The sequence below is a fragment of the Amblyomma maculatum genome, chromosome 7, assembly GCF_055883805.1.
Source record: "Amblyomma maculatum isolate TAMU_Amacu chromosome 7, ASM5588380v1, whole genome shotgun sequence".
Lineage (NCBI taxonomy): Eukaryota > Metazoa > Arthropoda > Arachnida > Ixodida > Ixodidae > Amblyomma > Amblyomma maculatum.
In genome coordinates, this window is record NC_139350.1 from 6,365,314 (window position 1) to 6,391,281 (window position 25,968).

Consider the following 25,968-nt stretch of genomic DNA (forward strand, 5'->3'; position numbering starts at 1 on the left):
ATCGCTGCGCGTGCTGGAGCTCACTGTGTTCGCTGCCGCTGTATTCGCCGCTGATCTGCTCAGTCCTGCTGATCAAGTCCTGTTGATCTGCTGAATAAACCCCCCATTCTTACAATACCAAATTTCCTAGGAGTGATTGTGGCTTTATAAAGTTCATGTTTATGTGCCAGCCATATTGGCTTGTACACTATATAATATAGTCAATGCCAATGTTGCAGGTCAGTTGACAGCATAGCGCTGCCACTGTTCTACTGCAAGAATGAATACATAGAATGGCATGCAATATTCTCGCCATGGCAGGTATGCTGGATGTATTGAAAGTATCGTATGTGAATGAAGAAAACGAAAACGCAAAAAAAAAAAGATTTAAAAAGGACACGTCTTTTTTTGCGCTGTGTATTCCTCCATTCACAATACACTAATTAGCATAGAACAACTAGCTTTAAGCAGCATTCTAGGAATCCTAACATGGTGCCTAATCCTAATCGTGGCACTAGGCCCATTGCTGGAGTCTACACAAGGGGTAGCGCTGACTGGGTGCACCAGTGGTTGCCGATGCAGAGACGGGCTGAAGATAAGAAAACTCATTTATTAATGCAATAGCTTATAGTGCATATGAACAGAAAAACGAGGTGTTGGCAGGAAATGTCCTGCTTGGTGGAGAGGTCAGGTAATGTATATGACCAAGCGCTGTTTGGTTGGCGAGGAGTGTGATGTCACAAGACCATGTGACGTGATCTCCCCAGATTGGGTGCAATCTGCATTAATTCACAAAAGTTGCTTGCCAGTTCTAAAAGTTATGAATTTGACTCTGCCCTTTTTTGTACGTTGTGCAAAGTGATGCAGGCAAGCTGTCACCGAGTCATTGCATACTTCGAAGAGATAACAGCAGAATCCAAGACAGTTTGTGTGCGTTAAGGCTGTTGCTGTTCGCATCCAAAATGTGTCGTCAGTTGCCTGTCAATTAAAGAGCATTAACTTTCAAACTCCACAACTTGGGCCTTCTGTTGGCAGGCAGTGGTGGAAGAGTTGTTCTCAGACATTTACTGGCAGGCATGGACAGACTAACGGGCGAAGGTATAGGCTGACTAGCATCCTTGAAACTAATCGCTGCTTTAAGTCGAGGTACCACTGACACTGATGCAGAGGACACCTTCAAAAAGAAATGGGTCTCCGCATGTTGTATCACAAAAAGAAAAAAGAAAAAAAAAACCACAACAAAACAGCCCTTCCCATCTGCACATGTGCCCCTTCCCTTCAGTTAGATTGGTGTTTGACTGAAGGGAAGGGGCACATGTGTTGGAATTACGCACCACGGGCCAATAAAACGCTGCTGAACTATAAATCGCATCATTCTAAGGTAGTGAAATGTGGAATTGTTGTTTCATCATTGTCTTTTGCGTTGTCAAAATCCTGTCACCATGCTATGAAACAAAGTTTCGATAGCCAGGCTAAGAGACTTAGGGAAACAGGTTATCCAGCTGAGCTTATAACTTTGGGTTGCAATAAAATAATCAAAAAGCTTACATCGCCGGCATTGCTGCCGCCTTCACAGAAAGAACAGAAACGGAGAAAGTTCGCAGTCCTTCCCTATGTTCATCGCCGCTGTGCTGTTAAACATGATAAAAGATTTGTGCCGTGCTCCAAAGGGGTAGTTTATAAAATTCCCTTGTCCTGTGGTCAGATATACATTGGGCAAACGGGACTATGTATTAACACACATCTCAGAGAGCATCTCAACTCATTAGAATCTAATTGCTCCACTAATTTAGTTGATCATTGCCATGAGTGTCAATCCTGTCTTCCGTCTTTTCATTTTACTGATATTTTGTACAAACACCCCGACCAGTTGACCAGGGAAATCATCGAGGCGTATAATATGGCTAAGAAAGAAAGATTGTGTGTCAGCAAACCTTCCCTGCTCCTGCATGACTGCAAAGTTGCATATCTGAACATCACATAGTAAGACGTGCGGTCTGGTTTTGGTGTTTTATTGTTTTGGTACCTTATATAAATGTGTTTTCTGCGATTAAACTTTAGTTGAGAGTCAGCGCTTGTTCCTGTTGTTTCTTCCTGTCGTCCCCGTTTGTTCGCGCTGTTTTTTTTTGGATGATGTATCACCAACTCGCCCGCTTAACTATCCTCTGAAGGAGACTTTCCCGAGCTGTTAGGTGTTCTTCTGTAATTAAAAAGCAATCTGGAAAAGTTGGTACCTGATCTTCCGGCCCCCATCTTCTTGAGGCCATTCTTTATCGTTCTGACTGCTCTTTCAGCCATTCCATTTGATTGTGGGTGAAACATAGCCATTCGAAGATGCATTATATTATACTTTTTCATGAAAGTAGCAAATTCATGACTGGTGAATTTAGTTTCACATTCAGAGACCACAGTGCTTGGAATGCCAAACCTGCTGAATAGTTCATGCAAGCAATTCACTGTAACTGTAGCATTAGCTTGCTTCATCGACAATGCCTCAATTCACTTGCTGTGTGCATCCATTGCAACTAGAATCATACTTCACGCAGTTGGCCCGGCCAAGTCAACGTGCATCCTGGACCAGGGCTCTCAAGCAGTTGGCCAGCTCTCTGGAGGTGCTGCAGCTGGCATGGGCAAGTTTTGGACACAGTTCTGACATGCTGCTGCTAGTAGTTTTATGTTGCGGTCCAACCATGGCCATCAAAATGATCTGGCAACTGCTTTCATTGCTGAAGACCCGTGATGTGTTTCGTGCAGTAGGTGCAAAATATGATGTCTGGCTTCCTTCGGCACTACTATGCAGTGCCCCCAGTACACCCGTCCGTGGGCCAAAGACAGGCCTTGTCTTTTATCAAAAATGGGATAATACTCTCATCATCTATACATCATGCAGTCGATGACCAGCCATCCTTTGTCAACTGCGCAAGCCTTTTCAGTTGCGGGTCATTTGCAGTTAATTGCTTCAGTTTATCAACTGACACTGTTCAGTCTTTGAATCCTGCTAGAGCAAGAATGTAATTAGGGGGATCGTCTGATTGCAACTCTGTCGTAGGTTGTGGCAGTCGACTCAGCGCATCAGCATGCAAAAGTTGCTTACCTGGCGAGTACCGGGGATAGTAACGAAAACCTCCAAGAAACAGAATACTAACGTTGCGTATGAATGGCTAGCAGCAAAGGGGTTGGTCGATCTGCGCTCGGCAATCCCAGGAGAGGCTGGTAGCCGGTAACAAGTGCGATCTCTCGAGCTATGAGAAAATCCCGGAACTTTGTTACGCCAAATACAAAAGCAAGGGCTTCGTGTTTGAGTTGAGGGTAATTCCATTTCAGCCTTTGTTAAGGTTCGTGAACGGAAGCCTATGGGCTTGTTCACCTTGCCATGTGTATGTGGAATAGCACGGCACCAACCCCATGTTGCGATGCGTGACACTCCAGCTTGAGGTCTACAGCCGAAAGGCTTTGCTTAGTTTGCATAAATGCTACCTCCTGCTCGGTTTCCCAAATCCATCGTGTTTTTTTTCTAGCAGCTTGTACAAAGGTGCGAGGACGGATGATAAATTCGACATTAACTTTGCATAAAATGTAATCATGCCCAGAAATGCACGCAGCTCCTGCACACTTTGCGGACAAGGAACTTGCACGGTTGCTTCGACATGCTGCTCTGTAGGATGTAAACCCTCACGGTCGATTCGTTGACCTAAGTAGGAAACCAACGCCTGTTGAAATTTCAGTTCAGTCGTTCAGTCGTGTCCGACTCTTCGTGACCCTATGGACCATGTCACGCCACGCTTTCCGGTCTCTCACTATCTTCCTAACATCATATAACTTCATCTGCAGTGCCTCGAGGATGCCATCTAACCATCTCGTTCGCTGACTACCCCTTCTCCGGCGACCCTCAACCTTTCCCAGCATCAAATCTTTCTCCAGCGACTCCTCTCTTCTCATCAGATGACCAAAGTAGCTGAGCTTTAACTTTAGAATTTGACCCTCCAATGAGCAGTCAGGGTTTATGGTCGACAATATCGACTGATTTGATCTTCTGGCAGTCCAAGGAACTCTCAAGAGTCTTCGCCAGCACCACTATTCAAACGCGTCAATTCTTCGGCGGTCAGCCTTTTTCACAGTGCAACTCTCGTATCCATTTATTACAACTGGAAAGACCATAGCACGAGTTATACGGATCTTGGTTGGCAGACTAATGTCTCTACTCTTTACTAGGAGGTCAAGGCTAACCATTGCTCTTTCCCAGAAGCAGGCGTCTCCTAATTTCATGGCTGCAGTCTCGTTCCGAGGTAATCTTGGAGCCCAAGAAGAGAAAATCTGTCACAGCTTCCACTTCTTGTCCCTTGATGCTCCAGGACTTGATAGGGCAAGATGCCATGATCTTTGTCTTTTTAATGTTCAGTTTAAGCCCAAACTTCTCACTCTCTTCTTGTACGTGCATCAGAAGTCTCTTGAGTTCCACTTCACTTTCTGCCATTAAAGTGGTATCATCCGCATATCTAAGGTTGTTGATACGTTTTCCAGCAATCTTCACTCCAGCAAGACTCGTCCAGACCAGCCTTCCTCATGATGCACTCTGCATATAGGTTAAATAGGAAGGGCGACAGTATGCAGCCTTGCCTCACTCCTTTCTCAATCGGAAACCAATCAGTAAGACCATGCCCAGTTCTGACTGTGGCCCCTTGCCCTTTATACAGGTTCCTGAGGAGACAGATGAGGTGAATTGGAACTCCCATCTCTTGGACAGCTTGCCACAGTCTGCTGTGATCTACGCAGTCAAACACTCTCGCACAATCCATAAAGCAGAAGTAGATGGGTTTTTGGAACTCTCTTGCTTTTTCCATGATCCAGCAAAGGTTGGCAATTTGGTCTCTAGTTCCTCTGCCCTTGCGAAACCCAGCTTGCAAGTCTGGAAGCTCCCGATCCACATACTGCTGCAGCCTACCTTGGAGGATTTTCAACATCACCTTGCTAGCATGCGAAATAAGCGCGATCGTGCGGTAGTTGGAACAATCTTTGGCACTGCCTTTCTTTGGAATGGGGATGTAAACTGACCTCCTCCAATCCTGTGGCCGCTGCAGGGTTGTCCAAATCTTCTGACATAATGTATGCAGAATGTTAACTGCGTCATGGTTGAGGTTTTGAAGCAACTCAGCTGGAATGCCATCAATTCCGCTAGCTTTGTTCTTAACAAGGCTGGCTAAGGCCCATTCAACTTCACTCTTCAGGATGCCCGGCTCGAGATCAGTAATCACAACCGTCTTATGTTGGGTTTGCACATTCGGGTCCTTCTTGTACAGTTCTTCTGTGTATTCCTGCCACCTCTTCTTTATCTCTGAGGCTTCAGTGAGGTCCTTGCCTCGTTTGTCCTTTATCACGCCCAGCTTAGCACAGAAGCTTCCTTTGATATCTTTTATTGTCTTATACAGAGCTCTTGTGTTTCTTAACTGGCTGTTGTCCTCAACTGCTTGGCACTGCATGTTCAGAAAGGCATTCTTATCTCTCCTTGCTATTTTCTGAAAATCCGCATTGAGAACCTTGTATCTTTCTCTTTCGCCCATAACTTTTGCCATCCTCCTTTCCTCAGCTTTTTGCAAAGCCTCTTCAGATAACCAGTTTGCTTTCTTGCATTTCTTTTGCTTTGGAACTACCTTAGTAGCAACTTCTTGTATTATATCACGAACCTCAGTCCACATCTCTTCGGGCTCTCCGTCTTCTAAATCTAATTTTTGAAATCGATTCCTCACTTCCACAGCATATTCTAATGGAATTTGATCCAGATCATACCTGGATAGATGGAAACAACTTTATTTAATAAAGAAAAAAAAATGTCTTCCAGGGTGGTCCCTTACTAGTCCAGGAGTCCACGGGCGTTTGCTTCACATATAGCCCGATCTACCAGCCATTTCTGACCTGCGGGTTGAGCTGTCCGCAAAGCAGCCTCCCAGAGAGAAAAGGTGGGATGGGGGATGGGGGGCACTGCCTGGGGGGAAGGACATTCCCACAGGTAGTGGAAAAGTGAGGATTTGGGCTCGCCCAGGTGTCGCAGTGAGGGGGCAAGCCAGGGTGAAGGCATGAGAGACGGTAGGGGGAAATGAAACAATCCGTCTGCAATTGTCGCCATGTAGCACTGGATAAGGGTGACAAGGTGCTGTGGGGTGGTGGCAGTGTCATGCGCTTGTGTTTGTAGAATGTGGTGATTTGGTGGTATGTAGAAAGGACCGATGCGGCCTTCTGCGCGGAGTTGGGTGCCTGATCATCCGGGGCTCGGGTAGAGAGTTCTCGAGCCAGCGCATGAACACGCTCATTACCGGGGATCGAGGCATACCCTGGGATCAACCGTTCGGTCGAGAGAGGTGGCGGTGATAAGAATATGATGCGCGGCCGGTGTCGCCACGTCGCTTAGGTAGTGGCGGTATGCCGCCTGAGAATCTGTACAAATTTCTGTAATGTCTTTGTCAATGGCTGAATGGGCAAGCACGAGTGTGATGACCGCTTCTGCAGGCGAATTAGTTTGGATAGCGGCGGCCCCCACTCTGCCATCTTCGTAGGCAGCGACTGCAGTGAAAAATCCTACTTTAGAATTCCCTGCCGCGTCGACATAGAGGATATCAGAGCGGTTGCGGTATCTTTTGGTGTAATAGCTGGCTCTAACTTTCCGCCTTCCCTGATAAAAGCAAGTGCCCATGTTGCGTGGTAGGGGCTTCTGGTATATGTGATCCTGCGTGCCCGGAGAGATCATGAAAGGTGTAGCACTTGCTGGGGTGGCGAAGGGTGGATTGAGACGGAGTTGTCGCAGTAGGCATTGTCCTGTTTCCGTGCGACTCAGGCGGACTAATTGGTTGGTGCGTTGAGCTTCTATTAATTCGTTCACGGTATTGTGAGTACCAGTGGCCAGCAGACGTTCTGTGCTAACCGTCCGTGGAAGACGTAGGGCGGAGGTTACGGCCATGCGTATTAGGATGTCCGCCTGCTCTGTTTGGCGCTGAGTGAGTATATGATATGGGAGGAGGTATGTGATTCGGCTAATGATTAATGCATTGGTCATATTGAGGGTTTCGCGTTCCGACAGCCCATGGTTGCGCGCAGCCACACGCCTGATTATTCCGGCAACCTGCTTGGTCTGTCTTTGCAAGAGTTGAAGGGTGGCGGTTGCATCAAGTGCGTTGTTAATGAGAAGGCCGAGAATCTTCATCTGAGACACAATGGGCACTGGGTTTCCGTACATGTGAAGTTCAATGGGGGGATCTCCGGGTATGGGTTTAAGCTGCATTAGTTCCGATTTAGTTGGGGAGCATCGGAGGCCTGTGTTGTCTAGATAGGTGGTGGTGATGTCTATGGCAGACTGCAAGATATCCTGGGCTGTTCCAAGGGATCCGCCTGTTGTCCAGAGGGTTATATCATCTGCATATATGGCTGTGTGGAGCTCTGGGATAGCAGCAAGGGCCTTTGCTAATGGCGCTAGGGCCACGTTAAAAAGTAGCGGTGATAGGACCGCCCCTTGAAGTGTTCCGTGGTTAGGCAGGGGGAAAGGCTGGGAGGCAATATCCCCAAGGTAAAGTTGTGCCGTGCGTCCCTGAAGAAAGGCCCGAACATACTGCCATATGTGCGTTCCGCAGCCCGTGGTGGCTAATGTCGTCAGGATGTGGTCATGGCTTATCGTGTCGAATGCCTTGTGAATATCCAGGGCCAGTATGGCGCGCGTAGAGGCTGTACGGCGCTTAGTGTGTAAGAGAGACTCTTTAATGGCGAGAAGTACGTTTTGTGCCGAGAGGTTTGGGCGGAATCCAAATTGAACATGGGAGAGAAAGCCTGTTGCTTCTAGGAATGGTTGCAGATGATTGAGAATGACATGCTCGAAGAGCTTGCCGACACAACTCGTTAATGATATAGGGCGCAGGTTTTGAAGAGTGAGCGATTTGCCCGGTTTGGTTATAAATCGCATGCTGGCATGGGTCCAGGTTGATGGGAGTGTCCCAGCGTGCCAGTGGTTATTAAAGAGTTCCGTGAGTTCCTGGAGAGAGACTTCGTCAAGATTGAGTAATGCCTTGTACGTTATGCCGTCCGGTCCTGGCGCCGTGCAGCGGCGAATCTTAAAGAGTGCTCGGCAAATTTCACTTAAGGTGATGTCAGCATCAAGTTCGGAGTTAGGCGGAGGTGGACTTAGTGGATCTGCTGACTGAAGGGATATGGGTATATAGGTGTCCCGTAGTTGACCAATTACGTCGGTGCCTTTTTGGAGTTCTAGCTGTATCAGATGTTATGTGTTTACTTGTGTCTGTGCTTTAGTGGTTGTTGGATCTAAAAGAGTGCGTAGGAGGGCCCACGTGCGTTTAGTGCTTAATGTACCCTTGAGGTCGTTACAAAAGGTTGCCCAGTTTGCACGGGCTAAGGCGTTGGCGTATTCTTCTGCCTCACGAGTGAGAGCGGCTATGCGGAGTCTCAATTTACGATTGTGTTGCTGGTGACGCCAGCGTTTGAGAAGTCCCTGTCGGGCCTCCCATAGATGAGCCAGGTGCGGATCAACCTGCGGTGCAGTAGGAGTATTTTTAATGCGTTTGCTGTTCACCCGGATGGCCTCCACCAGGCGGTCTGTCCAGTCGGTGACAGTAGGGACTTCGATAGAGTCAGCTGCCAAGTATGAGCGCAATTTATCCCAGTCGGTGAGAAGGTGAGTGCGAGGGCCGAAAATCTTGGAATCGTAAGCGATAGTAGTGGACACTGGGAAGTGGTCACTCCCAAGGCTGTCTTGTAGCACCATATGAGGTTTAACAATTAAATTTGGTATCACGAGTGACACTTGTGCCGATGCGAGTGGGTACAGTGGGGTTTGTGATCAGGCCGAGGTTATGATCAGCCATTGCGGTAGATATTAGGTTACCTTTGGGTGCGTCTGAGGTGTATCCCCATTGCGTGTGGCGTGCATTAAAGTCCCCCACCACAAGGAGTTGTGAGGTGTGAAAGGAGCCCAGGATTCCCGGAATAGATCTGCCTTTATCTTTAGGGTTGCTGTATATGTTAATAATTGTGAGGCTGCTTGTTTGCCCGCGTGAGCTGAGCTCTATCGCGGTATATTGAGTGTCTTTACTGTTGGGCGTGCTTGTCGGTGTGCGGTCTAGCACCTGCATTGATACGAGTGTGAGGATTGCCGTACGTAATGTAAGGGCTGCCGTCCGATAACCACGGATATGAATGAGATTTGTTTCCGTCTCTTGCAGAGCGATGACATGCGGGGGATTAGGGGACTTTGCGATATATGCTGCTAGTTGCGCTTGTTTTCAGCTCATACCCGAAAGGCCTTCTAGTTTTCTGTGTTTTCCTCAATCGAAGTTTAATTTTGGCAACAAGAAGCTGATGATCGGTGCCACAATCGGCCCCAGGCCTTGTTTTTACTGCTTGTATAGCACTTCTCCATCTCTGCCGGCAAATAATATAATCGATCTGATTCCTGTACAGACCGTTCGGTGAAGTCCATGTGTACAGGCGCCTCTTGTGCTGTTGAAAATGAGTATTCGCTATGGTCAGGTTGTTTTCTTGACAAAACTCCACTAGCCTCTGCCCAGCTTCATTTGTCCAGTCTGAGCTTAACCCGGTGCTCTTGAAAACGCTGGAGCACATGCCTTAGTATGACGGTGCCGCCGTGTTTTTCCGATATCAGAATATCGTCGAGGTAAGCCTGGACACCTGAGATGTCTTGCAATACAGTGTCGACTTTACGTTTAAAAATCGTTGGCATGGAAGCCACTACGGCCACTAAATTTCGGTTTTATTGACGCAGTCGTAACTCTATGTTCTTTGATATGCATGCTGGCAATCGCTGTCAGAATTGACCTAATTTTCGTGGACACCATATTTTTTTGCGAGTTGTGCATAGCTCTTTCGAATAAGCTGTAGAAATAGCAAATAATAATTTAGAAAATAGAGTGCCTCTGAGATTAGCGTGCGTCTTCGGCTTAAAACTGGAAATGGGTTTTCTCCCGTGGCGGGTGTGTTTATTTAGATGTTTTACATTCAATAAATCCCTTATGCCCATATGAAGACACTATTAGTGCATTAAAAGCTCGCCATCGTGGTCAGGTGCTCGGTTCCGAGACTTTCCCCGCAGACAAGCTGCTGTCGAAGCACTATGTAATTATGATTGCAACAACGCTAGAACCAATCACCCCCCCCCCCCCCCCCCCCCAAAAAAAAAAACACAGACACACGTGCACACATGCCGTCCTTCCACAGATCATACTTAGGTGAAATAATGAACAGAGCTATAAAGGAATGTTCAGTTTCTTGAACAGGAATATAATTTTCTCCTTCCTTAAATTTCCTTAAAAAAGGGGTCAGCTTTAAAGGAAATTGATCTCTTGTCTGCCGCTCTACTTACTTCTGCAGAACAAATATTCACGCCCGACGTCTTGATCAAACGCTGTTGCGTCAATCGCAAGACTACATGCTCTTTCAGCCGATTGATATTGTTCTGAATGTACCGTATGCGGAACTTAAAGAAAAGTTCATTTGCTTTTAAATCTCAATCTGCAAAGCGCTAGGAATGATTTTAATGCCGCTTTTTAGCTAGCTAAATGAGAATGGCATCGATTGAGATTCCAGGATATTATTTGAACTTTAGAAGCCAAGCAAACGCTTTGAGAATGAATTTCGACACACTGCATGACATATACATTTTGTGTTTGCTAAAAATTTAGGGCTAGAAAGCTGTGGTGAGAGTAGATCAGGAGGCTCATGCGATCATGCAGTCGCACCGAGAGGAGCGCCTGTGCACGGGATATATCTGAGTTTCATGTCTCATAGATCACAAATCTCGCGATGCTGGCTGCGCAGTCTTTGTATGAACTATAAAGATTGAAATGTGAGGGCTTGCAGGTTGCAAGTGATGAGGGTGGGGCATGAAGCGGGTGCTTTCCTTGCGCGTGAACGGCGCTAGCTGAAGCAGAGTGGTGAGGTGGTGGCGACCCTACCGAGATATGGAAACATACCCCATTGAGGAGGCCGTAAGAAGCGCGCTTTCCCTCGAGACAGGCTATGACTTGTGTTCCTACGTGGGTAGCTGGCCTGGTCTGAATAGAGAGGGCAGTGCATGCAAATTTTCTTGATCTGAAAGCTTGAATAAATTTTCATTTGAAAGTTAGCATTCATAGCGAAATTCTCCTGCTTTGTTCTCTGGTTTTCACTGTGGTGTTTTCTTGAAGTTAAAGGGAGTGACAGCAGAATCGTGCCTCCACTTTCAGATCAGCTTTCAGTTCATGTGTTGCCTTACGCAAACTATGTATACCAAATTTCCTAGGAGTGATTGTGGCTTTATAAAGTTCATGTTTATGTGCCAGCCATATTGGCTTGTACACTATATAATATAGCCAATGCCAATGTTGCAGGTCAGTTGACAGCATAGCGCTGCCACTGTTCTACTGCAAGAATGAATACATAGAATGGCATGCAATATTCTCGCCATGGCAGGTATGCTGGATGTATTGAAAGTATCGTATGTGAATGAAGAATACGAAAAAGCAAAAAAAAAAAAAGATTTAAAAAGGACACGTCTTTTTTTGCGCTGTGTATTCCTCCATTCACAATATACTAATTAGCATAGAACAACTAGCTTTAGGCAGCATTCTAGGAATCCTAACATGGTGCCTAATCCTAATCGTGGCACTAGGCCCATTGCTGCAGTCTACACAAGGGGTAGCGCTGACTGGGTGCACCAGTGGTTGCCGATGCAGAGACGGGCTGAGGATAAGAAAACTCTTTTATTAATGCAATAGCTTATAGTGCATATGGATAGATAAACGAGGTGTTGGCAGGAAATGTCCTGCTTGGTGGAGAGGTCAGGTAATGTATATGACCAAGCGCTGATTGGTTGGCGAGGAGTGTGATGTCACAAGACCATGTGACGTGATCTCCCCAGATTGGGTGCAATCTGCATTAATTCACAAAAGTTGCTTGCCAGTTCTAAAAGTTTTGAATTTGACTCTGCCCTTTTTTGTACGTTGTGCAAAGTGATGCAGGCAAGCTGTCACCGAGTCATTGCATACTTCGAAGAGATAACAGCAGATTCCAAGACAGTTTGTGTGCGTTAAGGCTGTTGCTGTTCCCATCCAAAATGTGTCACCAGTTGCCTGTCAATTAAAGAGCTTTAACTTTCAAACTCCACAACTTGGGCCTTCTGTTGGCAGGCAGTGGTGGAAGAGTGGTTCTCAGACATTTACTGGCAGGCATGGACAGACTAACGGGCGAAGGTATAGGCTGACTAGCATCCTTGAAACTAATCGCTACTTTAAGTCGAGGTACCACTGACACTGATGCGGAGGACACCTTCAAAAAGAAATGGGTCTCCGCATGTTGTATCACTAAAAGAAAAAAAAAACAAAAAAAAAAAAACAACCGCAACAAAACAGCCCTTCCCATCTGCACATGTGCCCCTTCCCTTCAGTTAGATTTGTGTTTGACTGAAGGGAAGGGGCACATGTGTTGGAATTACACACCACGGGCCAATAAACCGCTGCTGAACTATAAATCTTATCATTCTAAGGTAGTGAAATGTGGAATTGTTGTTTCATCATTGTCTTCTGCGTTGTCAAAATGCTGTCACCATGCTATGAAACAAAGTTTCGATAACCAGTCTAAGAGACTTAGGGAAGCAGGTTATCCAGCTGAGCTTATAACTTTGGGTTGCAATAAAATTATCAAAAAGCCTAAATCGCCGGCATTGCTGCCGCCTTCACAGAAAGAACAGAAACGGAGAAAGTTCGCAGTCCTTCCCTATTTTCATCGCCTTTCTCATGGTCTTAAGAATGTTGCCCATAGGTATGAAGTTGATGTTTTTTCGGCCCCTAATAAGCTCAACAAAATTTGTTCAGTGGTAGAAAATAAGTCCTGCAATCCTAATAAATCTGTAGCGTTTTGTGCTGTTAAACACGATAAAAGATTTGTGCCGTGCTCCAAAGGGGTAGTTTATAAAATTCCCTTGTCCTGTGGTCAGATATACATTGGGCAAACGGGACGATGCATTAACACAAGTCTCAGAGAACATCTCAACTCATTAGAATCTAATCACTCCACTAATCTAGTTGATCATTGCAGTGAGTGGCAATCCTGTTTTCGGTCTTTGCATTTTGCTGATATTTTGTACAAACACCCCGACCAGTTGACCAGGGAAATCATCGAGGCATATAATTTGGCTAAGAAAGAAAGATTGTGGGTCAGCAAACCTTTCTGCTCCTGCGTGACTGCGAAGTTGCATATCTGGACATCACATAGTAACACGTGCGGTGTGGTTTTGGTGTTTTATTGTTTCTGTACCTTATATAAATGTGTTTTCTGCAATTAAACTTTAGTTGAGAGTCAGCGCTTGTTCCTGTTGTTTCTTCCTGTCGTCCCCGCTTGTTCACGCTGTTTTTTTGGATGATGTATCACCAACTCGCCCGCTTAACTATCCTCTGAAGGAGACTTTACCGAGCTGTTAGGTGTCCTTCTGTAATTAAAAAGCAATCTGGAAAAGTTGGTACCTGATCTTCCGGCCCCCATCTTCTTGAGGCCATTCTTTATCGTTCTGACTGCTCTTTCAGCCATTCCATTTGATTGTAGGTGAAACATAGCCATTCGAAGATGCGTTATATTATACTTTTTCATGAAAGTAGCAAATTCATGACTGGTGAATTTAGTTTCACATTCAGAGACCACAGTGCTTGGAATGCCAAACCTGCTGAATAGTTCATGCAAGCAATTCACTGTAGCTGTAGCATTAGCTTGCTTCATAGACAATGCCTCGATTCACTTGCTGTGTGCATCCATTACAACTAGAATCATACTTCATGCAGTTGGCCCGGCCAAGTCAACATGCATCCTGGACCAGGGCTCTCAAGCAGTTGGCCAGCTCTCTGGAGGTGCTGCAGCTGGCATGGGCAAGTTTTGGACACAGTTCTGACATGCTGCTGCTAGTCGTTTTATGTTGCTGTCCAACCATGGCCATCATAATGATCTGGCAACTGCTTTCATTGCTGAAGACCCGTGATGTGTTTCGTGCAGTAGGTGGAAAATATGATGTCTGGCTTCCTTCGGCACTATTATGCGGTGCCCCCCGTACACCAGTCCGTGGGCCAAAGACAGGCCTTGTCTTTTATCAAAAATGGGATAATACTCTCATCATCTATACATCTTGCAGACGATGGCCAGCCATCCTTTGTCAACTGCGCAAGCCTTTTCAATTGCGGGTCATTTGCAGTTAATTGCTTCAGTTTATCAACTGACACTGTTCAGTCTTTGAATCCTGCTAGAGCAAGAATGTAATTAGGGGGATCGTCTGATTGCAACTCTGTCGTAGGTTGTGGCAGTCGACTCAGCGCATCAGCATGCAAAAGTTCCTTACCTGGAGAGTACTGGGGATTGTAACGAAAACCTTCAAGGAACAGAATACTAATGTTGCGCATGAATGGCTGCCAGCAAAGGGGTTGGTCGATCTGCCCTAGGCAGTCCCAGGAGAGGCTGGTAGCCGGTAACAAGTGCGAACTCTCGAGCTATGAGAAAATCCCGGAACTTTGTTACGCTAAATACAAAAGCAAGGGCTTCGTGTTTGAGTTGAGGGTAATTCCATTTCAGCCTTTGTTAAGGTTCGTGAACGGAAGCCTATGGGCTTGTTCACCTTGCCATGTGTATGTGGAATAGCACGGCACCAACCCCATGTTGCGACGCGTGACACTCCAGCTTGGGGTCTACAGCCGAAAGGCTTTGCTTAGTTTGCATAAATGCTACCTGCTGCTCGGTTTCCCAAATCCATCGTGTTTTTTTCTAGCAGCTTGTACAAAGGTGCGAGGATGGATGATAAATTCGACATTAACTTTGCATAAAATGTAATCATGCCCAGAAATGTGCGCAGCTCCTGCACACTTTGCGGACAAGGAACTTGCACGGTTGCTTCGACATGCTGCTCTGTAGGATGTAAACCCTCACTGTCAATTCGGTGACCTAAGTAGGAAACCAACGCCTGTTGAAATTTACATTTGTCCAGTCTGAGCTTAACCCCGTGTTCTTGGAAACGCTAGAACACATGCCTTAGTATGGCGGTTCCACCGTGTTTTTCCGATATCAGAATATCGTCGAGGTATGCCTGGACACCTGATATGTCTTGCAATACAGTGTCGATTTTACGTTTAAAAATTGTTGGCACTGAAGCGATACCGAAAGGCAAGCAGTTGTGGTAGAACAACCCCCGGTGCGTATTGGTAACGCACAGTTTCTTAGACCAGTTATCTAGAGGGATCTGATTATAGGCATTACGCAGGTCAAGCATGCTGAACTCTTTGCCACCATTCAAAGACACAAAAATATCCTCAATAGCAGGTAGCGGGTATTGCTCCAGCTCACATGCAGGGTTTAGGGTTACTTTGAAATCTGCACAGATTCGAACGGTGCCATCCTTTTTGATTACCGGCACAGTTGGTGTATCTCACTTTGCGTGTCTTACAGGGGACAACACACCGATGGTTACAAGCCTTTCAGTCTCTTTGGATACCTTTTCGCGCCAAACAAATGGAACAGGAGCAGCTTCCATTGGGAAGCTGGTGATATGCCATGGCTGAAATGGTTGTGTCCGCGACTCAGCCTTGATAGGCGGTTCTTGGGTTCGCTTTGAGCTCGTCACTATTCTTACATCACTGATATGCACATTACGCATGCCATGCTTCCATGGAATACAGATAGACGCTCTGGATAAAAAAAGCTTTTATTCGTACCCCTCAGTCATCATATATAGTGTGACGGGTCGAGGGTGAGGGGAGGAGGGAACGCGTGAGACATGCGCTTGATGTTTGCTGAGGGAACGAGGAAATGCATGAGACATGCTCTTGGCGTTCGCCTCAGTGATAAGGCAGAATGTTTACAACACCACAGTGCAAAGGAATGTCTGGACAATTGTGTTCAGGCTTGCGGCTAAGCGGCAGTGTTTACAGGGATTTACAGGGATGAAAAACATGCAGGATATGTGAAGTGGCTGCGGGGGCCTAGTCTGTTTTGAAAAGTCAAACGAAAAACGAAAGAAAAATGACGCAAATGTGCTGCAGGCCTCATAAAAGTGCTGAAAATCACTCGTTGCAGGAGGATCGCCTGGCCAACAGCCAGGGGCTCTAGCTGCAGGGAACATGGGGCTCCTGTAGTAACATTAGCTGCCACATTTTGAGAGAGGTATCAGGCTAGACGCGTTTCTTTCTGTGAATTTTTGCGGAGCTGCAAAAAATAAAAATTGTTGCTTGTGTTGAGCCATGGCCAGGTAGCTGTTGATATGGAGGTTTCATCATTAATTATAACTTAGGGCCACCTTGACAGAAAAGTAGAATTTTTTTCATTGAATACGGTAAAAGTAATCGTAATATTTTTGCAAAACTGCATATGTGGTGCAAAATGTTTTACTACGGCTCCCTAATAAGCCCTTGAAAGACCTTGAAATCTTTGATATTTGTTCCTATGTCTTGTATGAAAATTCCCTTGATGTTTCGTGCTGCCCAGTCCTGTGCGTGATTGGCCTTCTTGGCTTTCCCTACTGCACTCACCGGTTTCTGAAGACACTGTCTCTTATCTGTGTACCAACATATATGCGTTTTGTTTCTTTGTGCAGGCTCAATTGCCACTGAAAGCAGAGGTGATTCACTGCCTCAACGAATATCACAAGGGGGAAGACAGCGGTATAAGTGCTCAGAGTGTGACTTTGCAACGGATATCCGCGCCCGCCTCAAGTACCACCAGAGGAAGCATACTGGAGAGCGTCCCTTTCAGTGCAGCCATTGTGAGAAGAGCTTTAGAGAGAACGCTTACCTCACATCACACCTTCGCACTCACACAAAAGAGCGTCCCTTCCAGTGTGTCTATTGCAGCAAGGGATTCACACGGAGCACTCACCTTACACACCACATCCGCATTCACACTGGTGACAGGCTGTATAAGTGCAAATATTGCAGCAAGAGCTTCACTCAGAAGGCAGCGCTAACACCACACCTTCGAATTCACACTAAGGAGCGCCCCTTTAAGTGCACCTATTGCAGCAAGGGCTTCACGCAGGGAGGTAACCTTAGGGATCACCTCCTCACTCACACAGGCGAGAAGCCACACCAGTGCAATTATTGCAGTAAAACCTTCTCGCGGAAGGATGTCCTGGCAAAACACCTTCGTATTCACACAAAAGAACGCCCCTTTAAGTGCCTCTATTGCAGCACAAGCTTCACACAGCAGAGTCACCTTAGAGATCACCACCTCCTCCACACAGGTGAGAGACCACACCAGTGCAACTATTGCAGCAAAAGCTTCACAACGAGCAGTGGCTTGACACAGCATCTTCGCACGCACCAGGCTGAAAAGCCCTATCAGTGCAATCATTGCAGCAAGACTTTCAGAAAGCGTGGTAGCCTGACAAATCACCTGCGCATGCACACGGACTAAAAGGCCATATCGATACCACATATGTCCAGTGGCCTTTGTAACCAAATAAAGCCTAAATCACCGTCTACAGTCTCACAACAGTGCTGTTGTAGTTTAGTTTTGTTCAAGTGCATTAGCGCACAGTCGGCATCAGAAGTACCATAAGAAGATATGTTCAGCTAAGGGAATCTGCTGTTGCATAATGATGTTGGATGTTCTTCCAGTTCCCCCGTCACAGTGTCTGAGTGGCTGGGGCACTCAACTCAACTACTGGACTGGTAGACCAGTGCTTGTTTCCACTCGTGGCAGCTGCTCTTCAATGGAGGTGAAATGCAAAGTGCCTGTGTACTGGGCGGTGCCAGTGCACATTAAAGAACCCCAGGAGATCGAAATAATCTGGAGCCCTCCACTACAATTCCCCTCATACCTGAGTTGCTTTAATAAGTTGAACCCTTTAAACCATAACTGTGTTCTTTCTTTTGCACTGCGGAAAATGTTGTACATCTTGCGATTTCACTTTTTCACCCCTTGCGCGGATCAAGGACCATGTTAGTGATGTGTGCTTAAGTGGTCCAGTAGGATTATATAAGCCTAACAGGATGAAATTTTAGAGGTAATAATTGTTAAAAATGCCCATCTTGTGTATTTCTTTCTGTGTCTCCTTCATTTAGGAAGCAGTTGTTGATATATTTTGCCATCTTGTAATACTTTCTTAATAGCATGAATTGCAATTTCATCATATTTGAAGTAAGTGCACTCACTTCAGGCAATGCCCTAGAATTCCATCACGGCTGGGCTTGTTGTTGGGTGACAGCTGTTATTACTGTCGACACAAAATTTTATTCACATTTCGTTATTATTAGCCTGGAAGCATCATAAGTATGAGAAATGTGTGTAATGCTGATGAGGCAACATTCCATGCTATACAGTTCAAATAGAAGGAATTGGAAATTCCTACCACGACAACTACAGTCGAGTCCACATATAACAATATTAGAGTGCCATGAAAATTCCATTGTTATAGCTGATAATTGATATAAACAGGTTGTACGAAAATAAGCAACTGCAAAGAGGGGTCACGGGCGGCAAGTGACATGCTAGCTCTGCCGAAGCATCGTTTTGGTGGCCCCGAAGGGGGCCTTGTAGAAAATAGGAGGTTGCCGCGGCTGCCTCTCAGCTTGAGGAGGAGGAGGAGAAAAGGAGAGAGGAAGGCAAGGATGTTAACCAGGAAGAATGACTTCCGGTTGGCTACCCTGCATGGGAAAGGGGAATGGGGGATTAAAGGAGGGCAGAAGAGGAGAGGAGGTAAGAAAGTCACAGTCTGTTAATCAGGCTAGTCTCTCTTAAAAAACGAAGAAATCCCGAAGAAATGCTGGGGTGAAATCACCACAAGCATATCTCTACATACTTCTTACTGGCTTTCACGAGAAAACCCCATGTTTGTCGACCTTGCTTTCCTCACGTAAAGCTTGCCAACATCCTTCTCCATGGCATCCAGGTACTCCACGTAGTGCAGTGGAAGGTCTCTCATGAAAACAAAGCCACGGATGGACTGAATCAACTGCAGGGCCTCCTGCGAGGACAACATTGAAGCAGCCTGCCCTACCATGTCATTGCTGCCGTCGTCGCTGTCAGTGTCATCGTCACTGTCCGATTCAAGCTAGGTTCGCGACTATTGCCTCATCGATGGGAAGTTCTTATGTTATTAATGCGTCGTCTGCATGCAGAAACTTTTCGAGTCAAGCATTTTCATTGACTGCGGACTAAAGCTCTGGCATCACTTGGTGGGAACTTCGCAGGCTTCATCTAAGTCACTCCTGCTTCGTACAAGCACGTTTTCCTAAAGCAATTTCACACCTAGAAGCGGCAACTTCGGACCACGCACCAAATGTAAACTGCACACGGCCATCAGCAGATTGACTTTCAAGTCTGGTTGCTCCCTGCTTCTTGTCCCCACAGCCATGTCCATAAACAAGGCTAACTTGCTCAGGATGCAGCGACGATACATCATCTTAAAATTGGTGATCACGCCAGCCTCCATGGGCTGCAAGCCTGCCGTCTTGTTCAGAGGCAGAGAAAAAACTGCCACGTTTGAGAGCTTGGCTTTCCTCTTCGATCGCTCGATGCACTGATCAAACTCCACAACGGCCACTCGCGAAAAAGTTCTCACGTCATCCATGCCTTGCGATTGTTACAGTAGCTTACTGGTATCCTGGCAGCAGTGCGGAAGCAGCGGGAATGTTTTTACTTCCCAATGACGAATGCAGGGTACTTGTCGCTCCCATCCATGTTGGTGCACAAAAACACAGTTGTATCGCGAGACACCTGTGCAAAGGCGCGGAAGAAAGGACACACCGGGCAGACAGCCCCAAGTCCAAGTAACGGTGAACACCACAAAGTGAGCGTTTATTTTCAGCAGCGAGTTTATATAACCTACGGCACATGGTTATTAGCACGCTCAGTGCTAATAACTTATCACTTCCTTTCTGGTACACAATATCAAAATTGTAGTACAGAAGTCTTTCTACCAATACCTCTTGTCGATAGCAACATCACCAATGCTTGATGATCAGTTTGGAGAAGGAACCGTCAGCTCCATAGGTAAACATGCCAGTGTTCGCACGTAAAGAGACATGCGAGAGCTTCTTTCTCCCTAGCGGAGTATTTTCGTTCTGATGCTGTCAATGACCCGGATGCAAAGGCTACCATTCGCAGCTCGTTCCCTGCTTGCTGCTGTAGCACAGCGCCGAGCCCTGTGTCGGATGCATCTGTAGTCATGACCACCAGCAGTTCAGGGTCAAACGTGAATTACGCTGCATGACGATAATGCTTCTTTGATTGCATCAAAACTATGCTCTGCGGCTTTGTCCCAGGTGGATGCTTGTTCTTTGCGCAAGTTTTCTTAGTGGTTCTACAACGTCAGCATAGTGTGGCACGAAACGAGAATAGTAGCCTGCAAGTCCCAAGAATGATCGTAATGCAGAAGCATCTTTTGGTGTGGTTGCTTGGGTGATAGCTTATTCCTTTGAGTGCATGGGAGCAAGGCCCTCACTACTCACTACATGTCCCAAAAAATTAAAGAGCACTGCAGAACCTGCATTGGAGTAATGCGATTGCACGAATGCCGCTGTTGGTTGCTTGCTGTTGCTTCTAGTTGCTTAATTCACTTCTTGTTTACCCAGTTTAGTCTTTCGTACTTTCAAATTGTGCACCAATCCCTTCCTATGCCCTTTTTTGGCTCTACTTTCGGTTTTGTGATGACGTCACATCCTCTACGTCACATTACTTCACTTCTTGTTTATGCATTTTAGTCTGGTTATTTCAAACTGCGTGCCACTCCCTTCCTGTGCCCTTTTTCGTTTCTACTTCCGGTTGAGTGACATCACGTCCTTGACGTCACCCTAATTGATTGACAGAATTAACTATTTGTTTTTGGTACTTTCAAATTATGCTCCAATCCCTTCCTTTTGCCCTTTTTATGGCTCTGCTTCCGGTTTCGTGATGTCAGCTTAATTGACTGATTTAATTAACTATTTAGTATTTGATACATCTCGCCGTCACCGTAATTGACTGATTAATTACTTTAGTATTTGATACATTCAAATGTGGCACCAAGCCATTGGCTCACGGTAGACAAGTGGAATTATGAAGAGCATTTCACGATCCAGGGCATGGCACAGCGGTAAAGCGCTTGGCTGAGGATCCAAGGGATGGAGGTTCGATTCCCGGTGGAGACTAATTTTATTTTTTTAATGAGGAGGAGTCGCACACCTCTTAAGCAATGCTAGGCAACGCTGGCAGAGCTTGGCGAGGGGGCTGCACAGCTGGTCTTGGCTGTGACTTCACGCGCATGCGCAGAACTAGGCTATGTGGAGCCACGCAAAGCTGCGATCTGACACGGGTAGTGAAGCTTTCGCTTCAAAATGATATTTGGTCTGCATAAAAAACACATTTTTCATTGAATGTGAGGCCTGTATTAGACATCCGTTTCAAAACCTCTCAAGAGTTCTCGTCATGTTCACGGGAAGTCTTGCCCCAAACTATAATACACCATTATTAATGTAGCAAAGTACCCCTCTGCACCCTTTCAGTATGGCTGACATCAACTTCTGGAAAGCTGCAGATGCTAGGCCAAAGCACATCCTCTTAAACTGGAACAGACCTTCATGCATTACAAATGCCGTAAGCTCACGGCTTTCAGTTGTCAGTTCCAGCTGATGGTAAGCAGCCTTCAAGTCCAGTTTAGAGAATCTAGTTGCACTTACCAGTTGACGCAGCAGCTCCTCCGTGTGCGGAAGGGGGAACCCATCCACTTAGATGGTCTTGTTCACCTCTCGCAAGTCAAGGCATAGACGTATAGTCCCGTTGGGTTTCCATACGACCATTGGTGACACCCATTCGGATGCATCCACTTGTTCGATGACACCTGACAGTTCCAGTCGGCGCAACTCGGCAGACACATTCCCATAGTGCAAGCGGCAATCTTTGTAGCTTGGCGGCTACAGTTTTCGCCCAAGGACGGACTTTGACTTAGTGCACGAAGACTTTGACCAGGCCAAGCTCGCTGGAGAATAGGTAGGAAAACTCACTATGCAGGTGGGCTGGCAGCAGTGATGAAGTCTGGGACTCTGGAGACAACGGAGCATATCTCCTGGAATGTGCAGTTGGAGATTCTGTATAGCATCAAGTCCCAGATGCGAAGCTTCTTGCTCTACGACATGAAAAAGAATGGATGTTCGAACCTGCTTGTAGGCTGAATTTGCTAGAAAGCAACCCTTTACTGCAATTCGTTGCTTCGAGTAGTCCACCAGTTTAGCTTTCACATCTGGAAATGGACAGCCGAAGAAATGTTCTTGAAAACTTGCCTCACTCCGAAGAGTGACAGACACCCAGTGTCGATGAGGAGGCTCAGGGTAGTATTGTTAACATCAACGTCGATATGTAGATACGTCTCAGGTGATCTCCAAGCGTTTCAGCTTCGTGCAAATCGCTGCGGTTCTCAGCTTTGACCAGAGTTGCCTAAATATTGTTGCTACTATAAATAATAAAATACGGTACCGGATAGAACTTTGGTGATGTTTTGTAATGCCTGTCCCCAAGTACACTGAAGCAAGCTTACGCGGCTACTTTGGCGACAGCCGTTCCCACCGTTCAACGCACAAGGTCGCGATACTGGTGCCTTTCAATAGCAGTATAAGCAGTAGAAACGGAAATTTCTCTTAGAAAGCAACGCCTAGCAACTATGGGGGCGGCCAAGGAGCGATAGTAAGCGGCAGGAGCGCGATTTTGCATCTGAATATCACAGGCCTTTCAGTCACTGTAAGGGCATTGTGTCAAACAAGCATCACTGTTGAAGTGAAGAGAAGAAGCACCACCTGATTTCAGCAGCTATCTACAGTTTTAATGTAGTACAGTTACTTCCAATATGAAAGGGAATACATTATGAGCATTAGGCAAACGAATGCCTCATATTAAAACAAGCACATTTTCTCGTGGGTCCTTTATAATCTCTTAGTATGGAAATGGCACTTTTTTTTGTGCCTTATAATGATACCTGTGCATTTGCAGCATTTTGAGATTTGTTTGATAATTACATTTGTATATTTCATAAACATTACATTTCTTGCCAAGTGTTCACATTCTTTGCTCCAAAATTTGCATAATATAAAATTATCCACCAAAGAAAACTGCTAGTCGTAGCCCTAACAAGTTTTTCCTGTAACTATGGAATGTGAAGGAGTAGTGTTCTGTATGCAAGGTAGAAGTGCCAATAGTTTGCTCGGTGAAATTGATTTTAGCCGCAGCCACCAGCAGCATCATTTGAGGGTACCATAGACACAATCTTTGCAATTTGTGGCTGGGCAGTCAAATTATCTAATCTGCAAATCGTTCACTTCAGCTATCAATGCAATGGCAGTTTAGTTAGAGCATAGCCGTGTCCGTGTAACGATCCCTCTTGTCCTCGGACAGATGCGGTCCGAAATTGAACATCTTTCAAGGCAAGTTAGCAGACAGAGAACAAGCATGCATGGCTTAGGAGGTGATCTTAAAGAGCTTTTAGTGCTGACCAATGTTACCTAGTTAGTACTGCTTTTACCACTAACTTTAACTTGTTTTAACACTGTTTAGCAGGCAGAAATGTTGCATTGCAGGAGATGGGGTTTTAGTGATTTGTAAGTCCTGTTGGCTTCTTTATGAGTGGTGTTTGGTGGTCCTACAATTTTTGTTTAGAACAGTCGCTCTTCCTTAAAATGATATTAATTTCTGCAGGAAAACTTCGCTGCAAGGGCGTGGTCACTGCGATGTCAAGGTGGCGAATATTACTTGCCCACTACGCCTTGAATTGGTTTTTGTGGCATTTCTAATGCAATAGTCTAGTCTGCTGCCGGGCTTTCGGTCTGACATTACTAGAACCTGTGAAGTTTGTGCAAAAGTTTAGGAAAGGATGGCTGAAGGACTATCAAGACTAAGTACTGGAAGTTTTAAATGCAAATGAGCATTATTTGTGTAGTTAGAGTGTCGTCAGTGCCCGTAACGGAAATAGGTACACGTGAAAAAACTGTTGCCTGTCCAACTGCAATAGATACTCTCATCAGCTGAAACAGCCGTGAAAGATGAACTTTATTTTGAGATGGGGAAGTGAACTAGCACAAGGATGTTTCCAACCAAAATCCCTTCTTCGAGCAGGCCGAATTTGCTTTCTCCATGCTGATGCAGTTCTGGTAGAACACAAAAGTTAGACGCATGTTCAGTACCTAAACATCAAATGTAAACAGGGAACCTTAAGTGAATAGAGACGATGGTTCTCATCTTAATTATTCCAGCCGGACTCCGAAGGCAGAGTGTATATGCTGCTTAAAGTGCCAACTGCTCGCATATGTAATCCAAGAGAGCTGTACAGCATGAATGTGTATGCTGGCAGCAGTGCTACAATCCCGCTTAGAACTGGCAGTATGAGCGGACTGTCTCCCGCGGAGTGCTAAGAAAACTTGCAATCGCCATTACACACGCTGATCATAATTTCCAGCATCAGGATGCACTAATCGAAAAATAATCTGCAAAAATTTGCAGAACACCTTAAAAATTGTTGTGGAATCAATTGAACATCTCAGAAAGCAAGCTTTCCTTGCTCTAAAAATTGGGCACTTAAAGTTCAGTATTTGAACTTTTTAAGATTTGTGGTGATAGTTAACGCTCAGTGTTGCCCTGCTTTCATGACAGGCCCAACTGCCTTAAATGAATAAATCACATGCTTCCTGAGCAGAATAGTTTGATATGCTAATTGCTACCTAGTCTTTGCTGGAGCTATGTGACGAATGTAGGCTAGAGGTTCAGTCCCGCAAAGTCATACCAACCGCTTAAAAGAGTTGATTGGTACTATGGGTAGATTGTAGTCTTTCACTTTTGAAGGTCATGTTGCTTTAATAATCAAGTGTATCACTTCTAAGTGGGCATCACCTAAATTGTTTATTGCTCCTTCATGTGCAAGCCAGGCTGAATACTCGTTTTCTGATGCGCATTCACAGTGCGCCTGTACTAGTTTACCACAACATATTCATGACTAGAAGATGACCATTCTACTCGACCTACTGTATAGACAAATACTGAATTTGCATAAATTACATTTCAGAAGAAAAGGCTTCTTAATTGCAACGACTATTCATTGACCAGGTTCTTTCATGAAACCACAGATATCTTAGCCACAAAAAGAACTATCCATGGCAAACTATGAAAACTGGAAATGCCCAGAAGTACAATGCTCCAAAGGGCAGTGCAATTACCATGGTCATTTTATTTATCAAAGGAAATAAGAGGACGTTTATTAGTGGGAAATAATCACTGGAATAAAAATGCAGCTGCTTTGATTTTATGTGCTTGTTGCCCAATCCATTACTTGAATTATGGCTTCTACTTTGCTGCATTCAGCTTTCGCACAGAAATGACAATTTTTTCTTGGAGTTATGTGCTGCATCCCGTATTTTGCTTCTTTTGAATTCAGCGTCATGTGAAATGCTAGAACCCTAGCTAGTGAAGCTAGTTTAGCAGTGCTCTTACAGGAACTAGAAGGTATGAAATGGGATGTCATAGGACTTAGTGAGGTTAGAAGGCCGAATGAGGCATATACTGTACTGAAGGATGGGCATGTATTGTGTTATCGAGGCTTACCGGAGAGGCGAGAACTAGGAGTAGGTTTCCTTGTCAATAAGTATATAGCGGGTAATATCGATTAATTCTATAGTATTAATGAGAGGGTGGCAGGCATTGTAATTAGGCTTAATAAGCGGTATAAACTGAAGGTTGTACAGGCCTATGCACCTACATGTAGTTATGATGACCACGCAGTTGAAAGCTTCTACGAAGATGTAGAATCGGCAATGCGAAAAGTAAAGACGCAGTATACTGTACTAATGGGCGACTTCAATGCCAAGGTAGAGAAAAAGCAGGCAGGAGACAAGGCAGTAGGTGACTATGGCATTGGTTCTAGGAATAGCAGGGGGGAATTACTAGTTGAGTTTGCAGAGCGCAATAACTTACCAATCATGAATACCTTCTTCAGCAAACGGAAGAACCGGAAATGGACAT

The 25,968-nt window shown here is 45.6% G+C and overlaps 1 protein-coding gene across 2 annotated transcripts in view; it reads left to right on the forward strand.

Annotated features, from left to right (window-relative positions):
- LOC146182660 (uncharacterized) overlaps positions 1 to 18,517 on the forward strand; it is a 29,076-nt gene extending 10,559 nt beyond the window's left edge. The window contains exons 3-5 of one of the 2 annotated variants that reach the window (XM_084608894.1): positions 2,526 to 2,609; positions 13,800 to 13,883; positions 16,589 to 18,517. In XM_084608894.1, the coding sequence (XP_084465020.1) occupies positions 2,526 to 2,609; positions 13,800 to 13,883; positions 16,589 to 17,406 (986 nt within the window). In that variant the 3' untranslated portion in view covers positions 17,407 to 18,517. The remainder of the gene's footprint in view (positions 1 to 2,525; positions 2,610 to 13,799; positions 13,884 to 16,588) is intronic. The other variant, XM_084608893.1, reaches the window with a different exon arrangement.
- Positions 18,518 to 25,968: the final 7,451 nt, after the last annotated feature.